Raw genomic sequence first — 21637 nt, forward strand, 5'->3', positions numbered from 1 at the left:
GAAAAACCAAAAGCTCATCTGGATGTGTGGTGGTTGTTAATATTGTTTTATTTTTTGAGAAAAATACATGAATGTTGTTCAAAGAAATGTGTTTGTCTTTATTGACTATTTGTTTTAAAATGTTATGATAAATGCTGTAGATATAAGAGATTAGGATGGATCCTGTAGAAGAATGTACGACATGCCTCTATTCACATGAAATAAATAATCTTATGTACCCCTTGAGCACTAGGTAGATTAAACAGAAAACTATAGCATGGAGTTTAAACAAAACATTCATGTGGCTTTAACAGGTACAAATGAAATATACTGAACATATTAAAAGCCTAAAATGAACATAAAAAGTAATGTTGGTTAAACATAGGGTAAATGAATATACCTATATTAAAGGAAATATTCAAATGAACATAACAATTTCATGTTTCTTTGACATAACATAGTTGTGTGTCTTTAACATAATGGAATAGTTTTGAGTACACATGTTTTTAATGTGTGCAACCGGTTTCCATATTAAAATCATGTTAATCCAACGGCCTTTTTTTTCAGTGCAGCGGTCAACTTTGATGAAACTGAAAGTAAAGATGCCAATGAACCAGATTCAGCCTTTGCTGCCGCCAGTGAGAGCTCAGATGAAGATGACCAGATGGAGCCTGAGCCTCTGTCAGATTTGAATCATCCCTCTCTCCCCCCTCACAGAAGGTGCATGGCTCACACCTTGAATCTAGTGGCCAAAGATACAGAATTGAAAAATGCTACAAAGCAATGTCGAGGGCTGTTTTTGCAAAAGCATCTGCTCTGTGGAACAAGGTTAAGCGGAGTTCAAAGGCTTCTGATACTGTGGAGGAAAAGCTTGGGATTAGCTTTGTTGCGCCAAATGACACAAGATGGAACTCTGTATTTCTTTCCATGGAGCGACTGTCTCGCATTGCAACACTAACTACCAAGGCAGAAATGAATGTGGATGAGGTCACCTCTGCAAACGATGCCACTCCCCTACATGACAAGCTGCTCCTGCACGATGTGAGTGATGAGTTTGGCTTTCGTCGATTCTCACCAGATGAAGTCAACTTCATACACAAGTTTGTGGATGTGATGAGGCCTTTGGCACTTGCACTAAACATCCTCCAAGCAGAGAAGAACATCTTTCTTGGGTACCTGGCTCCAACCATTGTGTAACTGCAATGTCATATGAATGACCTGTTGGATGAGAGCACAAAACCCACTGCTGCAGAGGGTCTCATTACATGCCGTCCCCTCATAAAGAGCATCTTGCAGTCACTGAGCACAAGGCTGGCAGGTCTTCTGGAGAAGAGGGAGCACATACTGTCCGCTATACTGGTGCCAAGATTCAAGCTTGACTGGGACCAAGATGAGGAGAAACATGTGCAGTACAGATTGATGCTGAAAAGAGAATTGCAAACCAACTCTGATGACTCGGATGCAAGAGACTCAGGTCAAACCCAGTCCAGTGGCGAAAGTAACAAGAAAGATCCTGCAGCTTCATTCTTCAGATTTAACAGAAACCCTCAGGTTCCTCAAAAATCTGAAGTGGACACGTATTTGGATGCCCCAACCACAGATGGGTTTGATGAGTACATGCAGTTTCCAAAACTCAAAAGGCTGTTCATAAAACACAGCACTGCCCTCAAGCGCTCCGGTAGAGAGGCTCTTCAGCATCGGTGGTCAAATATTCAAGTAGGGATGAGCTGTGATTATATTCCTCATCTAATTATTTCAGTAATTGCCATTTGCCTCAGAACACAATTCCTTTAATACAGATTACTGTTACAATGTTTGCCACAATAATCATGATGTTAAAATGCCTTCTCTTCTTCTTCTTTCTTCTTCTTCTTGCATCTCATTCAGGCCCAGGAGAAACCGGCTGGGAGATGACAACTTTGAGAAGCAGCTGATCTTGAATGCCAACAAAAATATTTGAAGGTATATATATTATTGTTGTGACCTGTTTTTTGGGCTATAGAAGTACAATGTATTGCTAATGGAGATGAGTATATTGGTGTGCAGAGGTGAGCTGCATGAAAATAACAGTCAGAGCATATCTTGTTTTTGTTTTTACAGGAAGCAAGAAACAGCAGATCCACCAGGGAGTGACCAGACCACTTTGACCGAAACAGCAGATCCACCAGGGAGAGACCAGACCACTGTGACCGAAACAGCAGATCCACCAGGGAGAGACCAGACCACTGTGACCAAAACAGCAGATCCACCAGGGAGTGACCAGACCACTGTGACCGAAACAGCAGATCCACCAGGGAGAGACCAGACCACTGTGACCGAAACAGCAGATCCACCAGGGAGAGACCAGACCACTGTGACCGAAACAGCAGATCCACCAGGGAGAGACCAGACCACTGTGACCAAAACAGCAGATCCACCAGGGAGTGACCAGACCACTGTGACCGAAACAGCAGATCCACCAGGGAGAGACCAGACCACTGTGACCGAAACAGCAGATCCACCAGGGAGAGACCAGACCACTGTGACCGAAACAGCAGATCCACCAGGGAGAGACCAGACCACTGTGACCGAAACAGCAGATCCACCAGGGAGAGACCAGACCACTGTGACCGAAACAGCAGATCCACCAGGGAGAGACCAGACCACTGTGACCGAAACAGCAGATCCACCAGGGAGAGACCAGACCACTGTGACCAGTGACAGAGGATCTTCATTCAGATAAGGCCTTTTCAGGATGGACAGAAAGTAACAATGTCCTTGCCCCTGCACACTTTTGGACTCTTTTTTTATTTTCACAAATTATTATTTGTGATTTAGTTATTTTAGTTATTTATTTGAACTGTAACCAGTGGTGACAGATCTTCACTCAGTATTTTCACTCACACTGGACAGAAAGTAATAGCAGTACTGTCCATGGGCCTTGGACTCTGACTGACTCTTTAAGTTATTGGGTTTTTTTACCTTTTTTGCCTCATTCATTTGGGCTGAATATTGCACCCAAGTTATGACCCAAGTTATAGAACTTTTTGTTCTTTGGGCAAACAAGTCAGGGAAAAAAAAGAATGCGACTGACTTAATGAAAAGAGAATTAATGTTTAAATGTTTTGCACTTTGAATATTGAACTTTGAGGTACAACCTTAGTTTCATACCTCAGCCTGGTTCCTACCTCGTGTTGTGTTAGTACAGAGTTATGTCGGCACATGTTTATATGTTATATGTTTGCACAATGACTACTTTCACTTTTGGTACTTTAAGTATATTTAGATTATTATACTTAATAAAGACCATTCAAGCAGCATGTTTTTCCTCATGTTTTTGAAAATATAATGTGGAGATGAAAGCTGCAGCTGCTACTAGTGTGGACTGAATGGGCGGCAGCAAAGCGTTATGGAAATGCCAGTATTCTGATTGCTGTCTGTGGTTCTATATGGGTTATGGCAATCATTTTGACAAATAATAGCTCGCAGCAACGTATTGAAAAAAGAACTATAAACTATAAATTAGTTCATTTTTGAAACCATGAACTTTAGTTCAACATTTTGAATTATTAACTATGAACTGAACTAGTTCATTTAAAAATGTGTGAACTGTGAACTGAACCAGTTCATGTAGAACGTGAACTTTCCCAACACTGCTCTCAATGCTCTGTGGTCTTTGTTTTTGAAAAGGCCCCCAGATCTCCCCATGTCGCCCGACGACTTCATGGTTATACAGAGATCCAAGGAAAGGCACGCGCACTAGAGGACGTGTCGGCTCATGCCCTAGCTCAGCATCATGACTGAGTCATAAGTGTGTAAAGGTGAAGTAGACAGAGTAATTAAGCTTGAAGGACAGAGACAGGGAGGTTAGTAGGTGGTTACCAACGGATGCCTTCCCCTTGCCGCAATGGCCGTATCTGTTTATGGCCCGTTTCCTTACGTTACACCCAAAAGGGCCTCGCCCAGAAAGGGGTTGAAAGAAAGATCAGGATGAAAAAGTGGGGAGAGAATGTGGTTTAGGTTTAGGCAAAGAGCCAGAGTGGTTAAGATTAGTGGTCAGATTAAAGGTAAAGTAATAGGCCTGCTGATGTATATTTAAAAGGAATGAGAGGCATGGACCTAGTATTTATGTTTAGGTACCAAACCCCAATAGGTTAAGTCTAGGGGTAAGATTAGGGTGAGGTAATAGGTCTGTTGTTGTATATTTAAAAATACTGAGAAGCATGGACCTAGTATTTGTGTTTAGGCACCAAATCCCAATTGGTTAAGTTTAGGGGTCAGATAAAAGGTAAGGTAATAAACCTGCTGAGGCATACTAAAAGAATGAGAAGTATGGACATAGTATTTATGTTTAGGCACCAGATCCTAACCGGTTAAGTTTAGGGGTCAGGTTAAAGGGTAAGGTGATAGGCCTGCTGATGTATATTACAAAGAATGAGAAGTATGGACATTGCAGTTATGTTTAGGCATATGACCTCAAATGGTTGAGTTTAGGGGTTAGATTAAAAGGTAAGATAATAGGTCAGCTGAAGTATACTTAATAAGAAGGAAACGCATGGATAATGTACTTATGTTTAGGCATATGACCCCAAATGGTTAAGTTTAGGGGTCAGGTTAAAGGGTAAGGTGATAGGCCCGCTGATGCATATTACAAAGAATGAGAAGTACGGATATAGTATTTATGTTTAGGCACCAGACCTCAATCGGTTAAGTTAAAGGGTACGGTGATAGGTCTACTGATGTATACTACAAAGAATGAGAAGTATGGACATTGCAGTTATGTTTAGGCATATGACCCCAAATGGTTAAGTTTAGGGGTCAGGTTAAAAGGTAAGGTGATAGGTCAGCTGATGTACCCTCACAAGAAAGAAAAGCATGGATAATGTACTTATGTTTAGGCATTTAACCTCAATTGGTTAAGTTTAGGGGTCAGCTTAGAATAATATAAAATAAAGATTTATTTTTCAAACTAAACGATCCGAAAATTGTGTTCATTTGCATGTTGTGACTCCCATCCTCAGCCACTGGAGTGGTTTGCAAAAATACTGTAGCAGTCAGCCATCCATTCGTGGTCTCCTGCCTCCATCTAGTGGTGACAGGGGGTAGTGCAAGTATCCTTTTCTCACATGGTTTGTTTATTAAAAACAATTTATTATTATTGTAAAGGATACCAGAGGGATTGTCATAAACCCTGAGTGACCGGAGAGGTTCCTTTGGATTAAGCTTGTGAAGGGGAAGAGTACTTTATTGGTTATTTTTAGTGGTTAAAATTGAAAGACAAATGGTCTTTGAATCAGAAAAAAACCCAAAATATTAGTCAAAATAATCCGTTTTGTTGTCTAAAAAAACCAGGATTATCTGAAGATCAAGTTGCCATAGTTTGTCATTCATCTAAAAACAGAGAGAGTACTATGTTTTTTTAAAAAGAGGTTTATAGGGTCATGTACTATTGACGCTCCTATTTGTCCAGTGCAATCTTCATGAACGGCAGCATAAAAAGCTCTCCAAATAGAGAGAACAATCATAGCCATTAGCCTCCCTAGGTTTTGACTCGTGTTTTCAGTAGCATCATTAGCATAGCATGTCGCTCCCCAATAGCCGTGGGCTAATGGTATCAACACCCGGTCCGGGGTCATGGTTCATATACTCCTGAGCTCATGACGGCATCCGTTAGCACTCTATTAGCTCCGTGGTAGCACGGTAAAGGTTGTTATCTGACCCTTTTTGAGGGGAATAGACTTTTTATTGTTTTTTTTATTTTTATTGTTTGTGTCTATATAAAGGTGAAACCAAACGGTATCATTTATAATAAATAAATATACATAGATCCTTTTTATAGAAAAAGAATCCCAAAATTAAATAGGCTACTTCTCAGAGAGGTTATGTTTGCATTTGCGTATTACAAGTCTTTAATATTAGGAGTGAATAAAGCGGATGTTACAGCGCCTTCACTTAATAAAATTAGTTAGTCAACCGCTTTTTGTATTATTTTAGAATAAGTAAGAGAGTTAAAAAGGATTGGAATAAAGTAGTTGTATTAAGGGTTAAGCGACCCACCTATTAAAAGTTCTCTTTTAGAAATAGGGTGAAGATAGACGGAGAGAGGGAGAGAAAGAGGTGTATCTCTGGTGGGATACTGGTTAGAGAAGTTCAGAGGTCAGGAGTTGGGCAGTGCATACGTTCCACTCTCCCTTAGCCGGAATAGGCTTTCTCTGTAAACCTGCTACCCTCTGGCAGGACCCCGGAAGGCCTGAGAGGGGAAAGGTCTGGGTTAAGTGTAGTGAGCAGAGAATCCTATTATTATGTCATATGTAGAATAAGAAAGTAATTAATAAACATCATCCTACTGTAATTATTATTTGTGTTCTGTATATTAAACCTGTAGTTGAGTAAAAAATAAGCATCTTTATTCAGCATCATTACTAAGAAGAAAGGAGGGAGGGAAGGAACAAACCGAATCCAATTATTTTTGGTGTTTTTATTAAATAGAAAATGATCAATCAACGTATATATACTTTTTAAGTATTACAGAAATAACAATAACTTGTCATTCCCTAACATCTTATTTCAAAAAGGAAAACTATAAAGAAATAATCACAATAATACTAAATTCTGTCTAGTCTATCCAAGGGGATGAAGTAATAAACGATGAGGAAGATATGAGAACAAATATATATAGTGTTTATATTTTATCTTTCTCTAAAAAATATATAGGACCCCTATCAAGGATTATGTTTTTTAGTTAGACTCCCCTAACAGGAAACACTTAAAGTGATTGGTTCCTTACCAGTAGATAGATTTGGAAATATACTCAAGAAACATGTATAGTTTTAACTTTAGACACTCTAAAAGGAGTGTATATATGTACATAGAGGATTCCTAACAAAAGGATGTAAAAAAAGGAAACAAAGAGTTAGACTCCTCTATAGAGAAACCACTATGGCTGCTTAGTGCAGTTCAAGTCAATACACTTTGGAATAATAGGAAACATGTATAGTTTGACCTTTTATGTATTTTTTTGAAAATATATACAAATATGTGAAAGACCCCCTATCCAAAGGAATTACTTTGTAGTTCAACTCCTCTTGTTTTGGAGACCCTCTAGGTGCCTTGTTACCTTGAAAGGAGTAAACTCTAAAAGGGAAAATGATTATGGTCAAATTACTGTTTAACAAGTCCCGAAGTATAGTCCTGTCCCTCGGCTTATTTTATAGGTTTAGGAATGATTTCCAGTGTTCCCACATTTTTTCAGCCGTGTAGGGGGTCCAATGGATACGGTCCCCTTTGGTGGAGAAGTATTTACGCTCCAGTTCCGGTATGTAGTTTGGGGTTTGAATTATCAGTTTATTAAGGGTTCTGATGTTTCTGATGGTGCTAAATGACAGTTCCGGAGCGTAGTTGATGCTTGTCATACGTACTGTGGCATTGGGGAAGGTATCTCTGGTGGAAGCTAAAAGCTGATCCAGATTATTTGATACGATAGCTCTGTTGCTATTGTCCCTATCGTTGAGGCCAAAGCACAGAAGAACTTTTCGGACCTCTCCTGATGTTGGGGTCATGTGTTTGATAAGAAAGGCGGCCTGGCCCAAATTGGCCCCTGGGAAGCTATCCACCTGTATTTTGATATTCTCTATCGGTTGGAGACGGGAGATATTGGAGTCCCCAATTATTAGGACCTCACGTTTAGGGTTCAGGGACCAATTATTTTTCTTATTTCCCCGGTGTTCATGGCGTGTGGCCAGACTTGTCGGAGGAGAAGGGGAAAGATTGAAGTCCTCCGTTATTAGAGGTCTGGAGCGTTCCGGTCTAGGTTCCGGAAACATGTGTGTTGTCAGAGATGTGTTGTCTAGCATCTCAGTCCTAGGAGGGCGGGTGGTCGGAGTAGAGGGACTAACCGGAGTTAAATCTCGGTGAGGGAAAACCACATTCTTGGCCATTAATTGTGGCTGAGGGATTGATTGGTTGTTGGTGATAGTTAGGGGGGTAGGTGGCTCTAAGGGTGTCCTATTTTTCTCCGGAGGTTGTTCCCCGCTTAGGCCTCGGGATGCTCCAGTCTCGAGTTGGTGGACTGGAGTGGTAATGTCCCCCAGAAAGGGGGGTCTGTGTACATCGATCCTGATGTTCATCAGATTGAGGTCTTCTGCCGTTTGGATAAAAATCCAATTTTCTGTTGTGTGGAATTTTGATTTTATCCAATGACAGGCTATGTCCCAGGCCCTTTGTTCTTCTCCGTCTGTCATTTTCCTTCATTTAGACAGCAGATCTGTGATTGTTTGAGTGTGGTGCTCATCAGAAATCTGTAAGCCAGTCTGCAACCAATTAGTGGCATTGCCCTGAAGCAGATGGGAGGTTTCTACCGTTGGGGTGTAGGGCCGAAATGTAGTTGCTAATTTGTCTTTGGCCAAGAACAAATGTGGAAGGAGGTTGTTTGCGCCCTGTATGGTCTTCCTAATTTTTCCTTGGTGGTGGTAGGTACGCAGGATCCTAAAGATGATTCTTGTGAGAATCTGGAAGTCATTGTACTCCCTGGACGTCATATTGGCCGTTCTCTATTCTTTCCTTCTTTTCTTAGATTCCAAATCTATGGAAAGGATAGAGTAAATATTGTGGGTTAAAGACTGATCAAATAGGAGCTTGTGATTAGAACAGAGAAAACGAGCGATTCAATCAATCAAACCCCGGTTCAGAATAAGTCCCCCGTTTCTCCAGGCACTGGCTGGGAATCGGTTAAGTAAAGCCACCGGACCTCCCCATGTCGCTCGACGGCTTCATGGTTATACAGAGATCCAAGGAAGGGCACGGGCCATAGATAGCGTGTCGGCTCTTATCTTAGCGTGGAATCATGATTGAATCAGAAATGTGTAAAGGTACAGTAGACAGAGTAATTTAAGTTTGAAAGACAGAGACACGGAGGAGGGTAGCTGTGGTCACGGCGGATGCCCCCTCTTGCCGCTTTGGCCGTATCTGTTTATGGCCCGTTTCCTTTCTTTATCCCCACATAGGGCTCGACCGGATAGGGGCTGAAAGAAAGGTCAGAACGAAAAAGTGGGGAGAGAATGTGGTTTGGGTTTAGGCGAGGAGCCCGAATGGTTTAGTAGTTGTATTTTAAGGGAAAGATGGTTAATGTATTTTATAGAATTTGGAGTTAAGCCCCTGCTTCCAGCTGGTAAGGTTGAGGGGTCAGATTAAAAGGTGAGATCATAGGTCAGTTGATGCACACTCACAAGAAGGAAGCGCATGGATAATGTACTTATGTTTAGGCATTTAACCCCAATGGGTTAAGTTTAGGGGTCAGATTAAAAGTTAAAACAATAGGCCTGCTGATGCTTATTGAAAGGAATGAGAAGTATGGACCTAGTGTATTTAGGAACCTAATAAAGTTAGAGATCAGATTAAAGGTCAGGTAATAGGCCTATTGATGTCACTAAAAATAATGGGATTAATACAAGAGGGATAAAATAGAATAAAATAGAATAAAGAATTATTAAAAAAAATAATGATCCGAAAATTATGTTCATTTGCATGTTGTGGCTTTCATCATCAGCAACTGGAGTGGTTTGCAAAATTACTGTAGCAGTCAGCCATCCATTAGTGGTCTCCTGTCTCCATCTAGTGGCGGCAGAGGGTAGTGCGAGTATCCTTTTCTCACATGGTTTGTTTACTAACTTTAGAGGTTCATACATTTTAAACAGCCAACAGGAAACTGTGTTTGGAGTTCAGAGCAGAAGATTTGAAGGGGAAAAAATAAAGATGACGAAAATAAATGTATTGATTTTTTTTTTTTAAACAAACAATAAATTGATTTTCTGTATTATTTTAGGTCCTTTAATAAAGGAACACACTAGTAGTTTGTGATTGGACAGAGAAGAGTCTGCTTATTGTCCCGAGTCAGTGGTGAGGACCAATCAGAGCAGAGGAAGCTCCACCAGATGGAGCTGATGCAGGATTTCACTGCTGCACCTTGACTCAGGTGTTGTACTTCAGTTCAGCTTTTAGTTACTTTAGTTCACTTCATTACCTGCTACTTTATTCTTCTACCATTCTACATCTTAGAAGCAAGTATTCTACTTTTTCTGAAGTACATGTATGTGATAACTTACGTTAAGAACATGTTGTGTAAACGTTTCAGATCTAGATTAATAACAATAAATATAATCACCAAATTGTCCTGCCTTAACTATATATTCAAATATGATTCCTTGGTAAAAATCACGAGGCACAATGTACTGTATATGACCTTTATTTAAAAAAGAAAAAGCTCCTCCTTTACCAGCTGTTACATTAAAGTGAACAGACTTATTATTATTACATAATGTGAAACATATTATCATGAACTGGTGCAGAATGAGTACTTTTGCACTTTAAGTATATTTTGATGTTTAAACTTGTACTTTAGTGAAGTGTTGAATAGAGGACCTGAAACAGGTTATTATCACACTGTGGTTTCACTAATGTTTCTGAAACTAAAGATCTGAGTCCTTCGTCCTCCTCTGTGAGAAACCAGAAACCAGCTGCAGTTCCTCAGAGTGACCACTGGAGGTCCTCCTCCTCCTCCTCCTCCTCCTCCCCCTCCTCCTCCTCCTCCTCCTCCTCCTCCTCTTCCTCCTCCTCCAACACCTTTAGCTTTTATTTTTGGCCCATATTTGAGCTTCCCGACTGAATTGAACACACCTTTTCTTTTCGTTTGTTGACGTGTTTGGACTTGAGTTATTTTATTTTACAGCAAAGACTAAGAAACAAAATGGCTTCCGTCCTGCTCAGCTGGTGTTTAACACAGAACACCTGAAGAGAAGACTACAACAGAGAAAGAGTCCCTCACAGTTTCATCAGAAACTAAAACCTTAATGTGCTCTGTGAAAACAGAAAACTTAGAAATATGTTAAAAGACTGTCAGCAAAAGTAGTGAAACAGTTCCCGTTGAATGACAGTTTATAGAATATATTCTAATGCCATCAGATACAGATATTGCCTGTAAGTACATGTTGTAACTTTACAGTCTAGTACAAGTACACTTCTTCATTATCAGGACACATGTAACAAGGTGAGAATACTGCATTAAGACGTTTGAGTTTCACTGTTTAGACTTTAGATCAGAGTTCCTGAGGGGGGGCCAGGAGGGCGTGTTGATCGACCAATGAAATGCAGCCAGAGTCTCTCAGGTGTTTCAGGAGCAAAGGCCCAGGTGAGCTCTCTGATGGCTGCTGGGTCCTAGTGCCCTACCGTTTCCTCCCCCTCCACATCAGTAGCCCTCCTGACAGACTGACCCCCATCAGCCTGAACTCCTCTTCCTCCTCACAGGGAACTCTTTCCTGTGTGTGTGTGTGTGTGTGTGTGTGTGTGTGTGTGTGTGTGTGTGTGTGTGTGTGTGTGTCCTCACCTCACTTTTTACAGTTAGCAGTCAGACTGGTTGGACTGAGTCTCAGTACTGCGTTCACAGGATCAAATGTATTTGTGAATAGAATTATTGGGAAGGGATCTTTAACAGAGTTTCCTGGAAAAAAATTGGAAAAACTTCTGTCAATATCTTTCTAACTTAACCAACTAGGAAGACACTCATCCCGCACTCATCCCGCCCCGTAACGCTAGTCTTATGAATGAAGACTCTGAGAGGGCATTAAAGCCTGTCTCTACGACCTCTACCTGTTATCCCAATGATATTTCAAAACCTATAGCCCTTTCTCAATCCTCTCCTCGACTCCTATCCTTGCGTCTTAGTCCCGCCCACAGGAGATGCGAGCGGAGGAGTGGAGGAGGGGAACCGAGGACAAACACCATGTAAACACCAGTCTTTAGTACATTAGAAGTGTATTATGTTACTGCCAACGTTAGGCAGAGGTTAAGATCTGTACAGTGGTTCCACTTCACGGGGGAGCAGACGTGTCCCCTATCCTTTTCTGTAGTTCTGGCCAGAGAGATTTGATTTGTATTCAGAGTCCAGTATGTGTTCGTCTCCCTGGCTCAGGATTTGATCTCTCAATCACACAGCAGCACTGGTTATGGGCTGCACTGTTTCTACTATATTCTATTTTATTTTATTTACTTGTACTGTTGTATCTGTGTTATTGTGTTGCTCTGATGGAGCAGCCTGTGACCTCAGATCTTCGTTGTCATAACTACACGGTAGCTATGCACACGTGACAATGAAAGCCTTGAATCTTGAATCTGCGCTAACCACTGAGCCACAAACTGGTTTCTGTCTCTTTCTGAAAGCAGCACACAGAAAAGCTTTGTACACGACTGAGTGGCCAAAACACAACACATCTTTATTTTGAATGTATTTTATGAGAATGATTGGTTTTTAAATAATATTTTGTAAAGTTTTTATGTAATGTTTGATCATATTTATTTATATTTTTGTCTTTTACACTTTAAAACGAAAAAAAAACACTTTAATATTTGTTTGAAAGTCTTTCTATTTAAATGTATTTAATTTGTATTTGTATCACTGTCTTGTTTTATTTATTTTTAATTGTTTTAATTTGAGTGTTTATTATTATTTTTTATTTTTTTATTATTATTTTTTACTATTATAATTGTGATTATTTTTGTATAGTATTTCTATTTCCTTTTTATTATTATTAATATTATTATAATTATTATTATTACAATTTTTATTTATTCTATTTCTGTTTGCTTCTCTTTAAATCTTATTTATTTTTCTGTATTTCCATGTGTTTGATTTCTATCTGTGTTTGTGTGTGAAGTGATGTTTGTTGCACTTTCCTGAATCACAGTGAAGATATTGAATCTGAAGCAAAAGCATTTTTTCAGAATCAGAATTCCTTTATTTGTCCCGAAAAGTGGAAATCTACATTATTACATCAAAAGATGTATAGTGCAGATAAAGTGAAAAGAGTAGACTGTATATTCAAATATAACAAAGCAGGAAGACATTATTAATAATAAAGAAGAACAATAAGTAAAAACACATAACAAGTACACCACGGTTAAAAACAAATAGATGGAAATATATGTTTTAAACAACGTTGGTCTAACATCAGCTGTGATCCTGAACAGACTGAACTCTCTGGGCAGCAGGGAGGAAGTCTCTGGAACAGGAGGAGACTCTTCCTCCTACAGAGGAACCAGAGACGCTGAGGAATCAGAGCTGAACCAGAACCCAGCATAGAGAGGTTCAGTGAATGTGGTTCTGATGGTGTGGAGGTGGATCAGTGTGTCAGAGGAGACTCTGTAGAAGGAGAGAGAGCCAGCAGGATGATCCAGATACACTGCTACTCTACCAGAGGAGGAGGAGGAGGAGGAGGAGGAGGAGGAGGAGGAGGAGGAGGAGGAGGAGGGGGAGGTGTGTGTTACTGTGTTATTGTGATAGATAGAGTAACGACCACCAGAGCAGATCAGACTCCAGGACTGATCATTCCTTCCAAACACACAGTCCTCTCTCTCTCCTCTCCTCCTGATTCCTCTGTAAGTCACTGATATAGAAACCCTTCCTCTCCACTCGACCTCCCAGTAACAGAGACCAGTCAGAGCTTCTCTACACATCAGCTGAGGCCAGATATCAAACCTCTCTGGATGATCAGGATATGGCTGCTCCTCTCTCACACGTGTCACCTTCCTGTTGTCCTCAGACAGTTTGAGTTTTCTGTTTGCTGTGTTTGTGTCGAGTGAGAGTTCACAGGAATCTGAGGAGAGGAACAGCAGCAGTTATTCATCTATCAGCTGTTCATTTATTGACACTTTGATGATGAAGGTTACATTTGAAGATGGTGGCTGCTTTGTTTTCATGAATCAAATTAAACCAAACTCACACTTCCTCAGACCGGGTCTCAACCATCGGACTCCAGCAGGCTCCATCCTGAAAGAAGAGGCGGGGGGGGGGGGGGGGGGGGGTCAGAGTAGCATGGAGACATGGACATCACTCTCAAACTCAGAGCTTTGTTATTCTCCACAGATGAAGCTACATGTTCACGATATCATTTTAGATCAGTCGATAAATAAAGCTCATTAACTTCAATGATTATTTCTCAGAGAATAAGATGTAAGAGTTGATCAGTGTTCAGTTAGTGTTCCCTCAGCATCTGCTAGCAGCAGTCAATGAGTGTTTCTCTTACCTGGAATCTGAAGAGGAAAATCAATGAACTTTATTTAAAAGCATCTTTCATGCAACGCACTTTGGGTTTGCTTTGAGCAATGAAAGGTGCTTTGACCATACCATTTATTATTATTATTATTATGATGATGAATTCACAGGACATCTGATAGTTCATCATTGTGTTTAAAAGAGGGAGGGGCCATTTAGTGCTTTAAAAATAGGAGAAGCACTTCAGAATCAATTCAGATACAGGAGCCAGTGCAGATGGTGTCCATCAGGAGTGGGATGATCTCTGCTGTGTTTAGGTTGTTGGATGGATTTTGACTCTATTGCCAAAATGATAAAAGCAGTTTTTGGTCAGCAAATTAAAATGAGCATTAAAATGGAGATCAGAATCTAAAATGATAAAGATGTATTTCTTGTTGTCGTGTCTTCTCTGTAAACACAGAGCTGCTGCCTGAGTCTTATCCTGTGTCTTTAGTTCCCTTCAATGTTTTTGTCTTGGCATACACACAGTGGAGGAAATACGTATTTGATCCCTGCAGACTTTGTAAGTTCACCAACAAAGAAAGGACCAGTCTGTCATTTGAATGGTAGGTTTATATAAACAGTGAGAGAAAGAATATCAATAAGGAAATCCAGAAATGTACATTATATAAAAGATAAAAATGTATTTGCATTTAACTGAGTGAAATAAGTATTTGATCCCCTTGCAGAACATGTGTTAGGACTTGGTGGAGAAACCCTTGTTGGACACACAGAGGTCACACAGAGGTCAGACGCTTCTTGTAGTTGGTCTCCAGGTCTGTGCACATCTCAGGAAGGATGTTGGTCCACTCCTCTCTGAAGATCCAAATCCTTCAGGTGTTGAGGCTGATGCTTGGCATCTGGAAGCTTCAGCTCCCTCCACACATTTTCTATGGGATTAAGGTCCAGAGACTGGCTAGGACCCTCCATCACCTGAAGGTGCTTCTTCTTTAGCCTCTCCTGTGTTGCCTTGGCCGTATGTTCAGGGTCCTTGTCCTGCTGGAAGACCCCTCCATGACCCATGGTCAGTGTCCTGGCTGAGGGAAAGAGGCTATCGACCAAGATCTCACGGGACATGTCCCCGTCCATCCTCTCCTCGATGCAGGGAAGTCCTCCTGTCCCCTCAGCAGAGAAACAGCCCAAAGCAGAATGTCTCCACCTCCATGCCTGACGGATGGTGTTCTGGGGTTATAGTCAGCATCTCTCTTCCTCCAAACACGGCGTGTCGAGTTGAAGCCAAAGATCAACATTTTAGTCCCATCTGACCTCATCCGCTTCTCCCAAGCCTTCTCTGAATCATTCAGATGTTCGTTGTCAAACTTCAGACGGCCTCTCGTGTTCTTCTTGAGCAGGGGGCCTTCAGGCACTGCAGGATTTGATCAACTATGGTGTAGTGTGTTACCAATAGGTTTCTTGGTGACTGTGGTCCCAGCTGCCTTGAGATCATTAACAAGTTCCTCCTGTGTAGTTCTTGGCTGATCCCTCACCTTTCTCATGATCATCAATACCCCACGGGGCCAGATCCTGTGTGGAGCCCAGACCGAGGGCCATTGATGCTCATTTTGTGTTTCTTCCATTTAGAAACACACACATTATTCTTCTGAATAATGGCACCAAGAGTTGTCTCCTTCTCACCAAGCTGCTTTCCGGTGGTCTTGTAGCCGATCCCAGCCTGGTGCAGGTCTACAGTCTCACCCTGAGGTCCTTAGACAGCTCTACAGTCTCGCCCATGGTGGAGAGATTGGAATCTGATTGATTGATTCTGTGGACAGGTGTCTTTTATACAGGTAACAAGTTGATTAGGAGTACTTTTTTAAAGGAAGATGAATTATTTGTCTGTGGGAGCCAGAATCCTTGTTTGTTGCAAAGGGATCAAATACTTATTTCACTCAGTTAAATGGAAATACATTTTTATCTTTTATATAATGTCAATTTCTGGATTTTCTTTTTGATATTCTTGCTCTCGATGTTTATATAAACCTACCATTACAATGATAGACTGTTAATGTATTGTGTGGGCAAACTTAAAAAATCTGCAGGGGATCAAATACTTATTTCCTTCACTGTATATGTTTATAATACCTGAGAGTGTCCAGTCTCCAGAGAGGATCCTCCAGTCCAGCAGACAGCAGCTTCTCTCCTGAGTCTCCTGGATGATTGTAGCTCAGGTCCAGCTCTCTCAGATGGGAGGGGTTGGAGCTCAGAGCTGAAGCCAGAGAAACACAGCCTTCCTCTGAGACCAGACAGCCTGACAGCCTGAACACACACACACACACACACACACACACACACACACACACACACACACACACACACACACACACACACACACACACACACACACACACACACACACACACACACACACACACACACACACACACACACACACACACACACACACACACACACACACACACATACACACACACACACACACACACACACACACACACACACACACACACACACACACACACACACACACGCACACACACAAACACAAGTTCGAACAAGAGTGACTCAAAAAACAATAACAAATGTTATTGAAGCAGATGCAACAAAAGGTTATGAGTGTATCCATCATTAATGTACATCGCAATTTAACTGGCTATAAGTTTAACATGTTGATGAATCCTGACCTGAGAGTCTCCAGAGCACAGTGAGGACTCTTCAGTCCAGCAGACAGCAGCTTCACTCCTGAATCCTGCAGGTCGTTGTTCCTCAGGTCCAGCTCTCTCAGACTAGAGGACTGGGAGCTGAGGACTGAGGACAGAGCTTCACAGCTTCTCTCTGACAGGTCACCATAACTCAGTCTGAAGGGACAAACATTTAAATTAAAAGTTCGGCATTTACTCCTTTTTACAAATTCAAAAACAAAATATTAAGACCCTATAATCATAAATACGAGGAATCCTACATTATTTGAACTGATGGCAAAGATTTTGCAGACATGGTGGATTGAAAGCCAATGTTAAAAATGTGTCAAAAGTAGAAAGGGAGAAGAGTGTGTAGATTTGCACCTGAACACAACAGCAAAGAATAATTTAACAGGTTTAAAAATAGTTCATTTACTATAGTAAGTTAAATAGATCCAAAAAAGGAAGCTCAACGTATTGATTTATCATCTTAGAAGCAAGTATTCTACTTTTTCTGCAGTACATTTAAGCATAGCAGTGGGAACATGTTTCAAATGGGGGGTGCTGTGGGGATGACACCAGGGCCGGTTTTGACCAATTTGCTGCCCTATTGGCAAGATTTTAGCTGGCAATGAAAAACCTCTACAAAAGACACTACAAACAGAGAAACATATTGACATGGTGGACAGCTTATATAAAAAGGCTTCAAATGTATACTATTTAGTATTGCATGAACATTGAACATGTTTTAACTGGGGGGTGGACTTCACATCCTCTAGGGGGGTCCGGGGGTGCCCCCCCGGGAAGATTGTTTTTAACATTTTAAAGTAAAATGCTTCAATCTGGTGCACTTTGAGTGCCCAATTACTAGAGACTGATCTAGGGGATACAACTCTAAACACCCATATGAAAAAGATCGGTTTGCATTTTAATAATCAAATAAGTATGTGAACATAACCGATAACCTACCATAGCCAATAACAAATAAATGTAGGCTAACTTATTTTATTTTTGTGGTTCATTTATATCTCATCAGTTAACATTTATTTATTTATGCATATTTTTAAATCTCTCCAGTTTTAAACGATATTTTTGGTTTACTGTCTTATAGTATACATTGGAATGATTTCAAACCTGTTTTTATTTATCCTAATAATTATAAAGGAGTGCCTTGGAAATATGTTTTTACATAAATTGTGATCAAAACGTTTGAGACCCACTGAGATCATTTAGACTAAAGTGAACTATCTAAACACTCAGAGTCCTTTGCCTCACTGAGCCTCTCAGTCTGACAGGACAGAACTCTCCCTCCACATTATTGTAGAAAGAGCTTCTTATATCCGTTAGCAGAAGCTAACAACATTCCCCGCCGGTACAGGTGCACCCCCTCTCTCTATCAGCTGTGAGCTGCGGGCGCCTGATAAGCCAACATCCCCACTTTCATCACTTAAAGCGCCCATCGTACGGGGCAAATGGAAAATGTAACCGGGGTGAAAAGGGTGTTATCTTTACTTAATTATGAATGTTGTTACGTCAAGGCTGAAAATTCATTTTATTTTATTTATTATATTTGTATTTAATCTTGTGGAATTGCAGATCCCCTGTCCTCCACCAGGGGGTGCTGCAGCACCCTCAGCACCCCTACTTCCCACGGCCCTGCATTTAAGTGATAACTTACGTTAAGAACATGTTGTGTAAACGTTTCAGATCTAGATTAATAACACTAAATATAATCACCAAATTGTCCTGCCTTAACTATATATTAAAATATGATTCCTTGGTGAAAATCACGAGGCACAATGTACTGTATATGACCTTTATTTAAAAAAGAAAAAGCTCCTCCTTTACCAGCTGTTACATTAAAGTGAACAGACGGATTCATTAATTATTATTATTAAATAATGTGAAACATATTATCATGAACTGGTGCAGAATGAGTACTTTTGTACTTTAAGTATATTTTGATGTTTAAACTTGTACTTTAGTGAAGTGTTGAATAGAGGACCTGAAACAGATTATTATCACACTGTGGTTTCACTAATGTTTCTGAAACTAAAGATCTGAGTCCTTCGTCCTCCTCTGTGAAAAACCAGAAACCAGCTGCAGTTCCTCAGAGTGACCACTGGAGGTCCTCCTCCTCCTCCTCCTCCTCCTCCTCCTCCTCCTCCTCCTCCTCCTCCTCCTCCAACACCTTTAGCTTTTATTTTTGGCCCATATTTGAGCTTCCCGACTGAATTGAACACACCTTTTCTTTTCGTTTGTTGACGTGTTTGGACTTGAGTTATTTTTTTTTACAGTGAAGACTAAGAAACAAAATGGCTTCCGTCCTGCTCAGCTGGTGTTTAACACAGAACACCTGAAGAGAAGACTACAACAGAGAAAGAGTCCCTCACAGTTTCATCAGAAACTAAAACCTTAATGTGCTCTGTGAAAACAGAAAACTTAGAAATAAGTTAAAAGACTGTCAGCAAAAGTAGTGAAACAGTTCCCGTTGAATGACAGTTTATAGAATATATTCTAATGCCATCAGATACAGATATTGGCTGTAAGTACATGTTGTAACTTTACAGTCTATTACAAGTACACTTCTTCATTATCAGGACACATGTAACAAGGTGAGAATACTGCATTAAGACGTTTGAGTTTCACTGTTTAGACTTTAGATCAGAGTTCCTGAGGGGGGGGCCAGGAGGGCGTGTTGATCGACCAATGAAACGCAGCCAGAGTCTCTCAGGTGTTTCAGGAGCAAAGGCCCAGGTGAGTTCTCTGATGGCTCCTGGGTCCTAGTGCCCTACCGTTGCCTCCCCCTCCACATCAGTAGCCCTCCTGACAGACTGACCCCCATCAGCCTGAACTCCTCTTCCTCCTCACAGGGAACTCTTTAAACTAACCTGCACTCTCTCTCTGCTCGCACAGCTCGGAGGCCATCTTGTTTCCCAGCTTTAAACAATCACACGTTCATCAACTCAAGCGTTTCTGCGACCACAACAATCAACAACATCAACCAATCACAGCTCTACTTACTGAACTGTTAGCCGTGAGATTCATCAGTAGCAGCCTCGTCTGAGCTTCATCAACTTCAGGGTCCATCAGACGAAGTGAAGTGAAGGCGCTTCCTATCCTGTGTGTATGTGTGTGTGTGTGTGTGTGTGTGTGTGTGTGTGTGTGTGTGTGTGTGTGTGTGTGTGTGTGTGTGTCTGTGTGTGTGTGTGTGTGTGTGTGTGTGTGTGTTTGTGTGTGTGTGTGTGTGTCCTCACCTCACTTTTTACAGTTAGCAGTCAGACTGGTTAGACTGAGTTTCAGTTTGTGCTGCGTTCACAGGATCAGATGTGTTTGTGAATAGAGTTTGTGGGAAGGGATCTTTAACAGAGTTTCCTGCTATACTAACCTGCAGTGCATTTGATCAAAACATAGGAAGTCATTACATTTGTGTAATGTTGCAGAATAATCCAGAGTGTCGGACTGGACTCTTTGCAGCCTCTGTTGTGTAGAGTTCTGCTTCCTGGACACAGCTTGAATAAATATATTCATTAAAACAACACAAAGTGATCTCTTCACTGCTCTTTGGTGATCTGGTTTTTCCTTTGTAGAGTAACCGCAGCTGTCAGATAAGTGTAGTCCAGTAAAAAGTACAATATGTACCTCTGAGATGAGTACAGGTATCTCACTCTCATTTCTGGTGTAACATCCTCTCGACCGCCCTTCCAACGTGTGTTATCTCCACCATCTCACCCACATTTCCGTTCCTATTGCCTCACACCAAAGTTCATTTTGTCATGCTGGGGATTGTCAACTTTCGGACTCTTAGACATCCATTGACCCCTTGAGCCACACCATCCGGACAGATTCCAGTCAAATTTTACCGGGTGGGGTTTTTTCGTAAATTAGGGTGATGGAATGCTCCGGTTTTGGGACAAAATTAACATGGGATCACTCCGGTCATTGTACGTACTTCGTCTCACTGGAATATTAACGGTCAGATTGAATACAACGACCCCATTTCTCCGGTCAATGACGGGAGAGTTTTGAAAGTGACAAAACACTGTTCCACACATTTAAAAACACTTAAACAATTAAACAATGTTTACCCAGGATTCAGGCACCTTCCCTGGCTTGTAAAATACGGTGATGCGCCCTGGAGGTATCAGACAATTTAAAACATGTATACCCAGGATTCAATCACTTTTCCTGGCTTGTAAAGTGCTGTGGAGCAGCCTGTTCTCTGGGTAAACTCTCTTTGCATTGGAATCACTATTTCTGCTATCACTATCACCACTTTTCCCCGCCTTTCAAAGACTTATTCCTGGGTAGAAAAGCCATGTGCTGCATGGTGCTCTGTGGGTCTCTGTGAGTCTCAGACCCTGCTGCCAGCAGAGACCCTGCTGCCAGTACTATGAACTGATTGATCAGTTTCTAACAATACTTTAGCCCACATCAGAGCCCTCCCAGATGGCAAAAAGTCATTGAATCAACATTGAGATATTGTCACGCTGAAGGTTGCAATCAACATTGATGTCGGACATTGAAAATAAACTAAAATCAACAAACAAAAAAAGAGCCCATTATTTATTCAGTTTCTTTATTCAGATTCAATGATATGAACATCTTGTAACATCTTTTGTCCACAAGCACGAAAAACATTCTCTCTTGAAGGTCCCATGTCATGCTTTCCTGGTTCTTACCCGTCCCCTTGTGTGTTATGAAGCTTTTTCTGCATGTAAACGGTCTGCAGAGTCACAAACCCTCAAAGTACACCCTGTAGGGAGTAAAACTCTAACACAGAGAAGACCTGTCTATGCTGCCCCAGAACGCCTCGGTGGACATTTCTCTTTTTCCATTGTTTACTTCCTGAGTAAAGTGACGTAACGGATTTCCACACACACACACAGCCTGGCTGTGAGAGTGTGTGTGCTCAGGCTGAGTTCCTCTGTGTCTCGCAGACCCCATGCCATCATCATTT

General features: G+C 41.1%; 2 protein-coding genes across 2 annotated transcripts in view; both read right to left on the reverse strand.

Annotated features, from left to right (window-relative positions):
* Window positions 1-6421: 6421 nt before the first annotated feature.
* On the reverse strand, window positions 6422-19746 carry LOC307044253 (uncharacterized protein). Its single transcript, XM_079689340.1, has 2 exons — window positions 19702-19746; window positions 6422-8539 (listed from the first exon to the last, which is right to left on the reverse strand). Exon 2 carries the CDS (start codon window positions 8196-8198, stop codon window positions 7167-7169), a length of 1032 nt encoding a protein of 343 aa, XP_079545466.1. The 5' UTR covers window positions 8199-8539; window positions 19702-19746; the 3' UTR covers window positions 6422-7166.
* Window positions 12721-21637, reverse strand: part of LOC307044272 (NLR family CARD domain-containing protein 3-like) — a 35406-nt gene continuing 26489 nt past the window's right edge. The window contains exons 4-7 of the mRNA XM_079689365.1: window positions 16663-16854; window positions 16121-16294; window positions 13728-13774; window positions 12721-13601 (exon numbers count right to left, since the gene is read on the reverse strand). Of these exons, the coding sequence (XP_079545491.1) occupies window positions 13033-13601; window positions 13728-13774; window positions 16121-16294; window positions 16663-16854 (982 nt within the window). The 3' untranslated portion in view covers window positions 12721-13032. The remainder of the gene's footprint in view (window positions 13602-13727; window positions 13775-16120; window positions 16295-16662; window positions 16855-21637) is intronic.

This window comes from Notothenia rossii (genome assembly GCF_949606895.1).
Source record: "Notothenia rossii genome assembly, chromosome: 6".
Lineage (NCBI taxonomy): Eukaryota > Metazoa > Chordata > Actinopteri > Perciformes > Nototheniidae > Notothenia > Notothenia rossii.

Bases quoted from the DNA above. Each gene is read 5' to 3' on its own strand.
- LOC307044253 (XM_079689340.1), bottom strand. From the start codon at position 8,198: ATGACAGACGGAGAAGAACAAAGGGCCTGGGACATAGCCTGTCATTGG.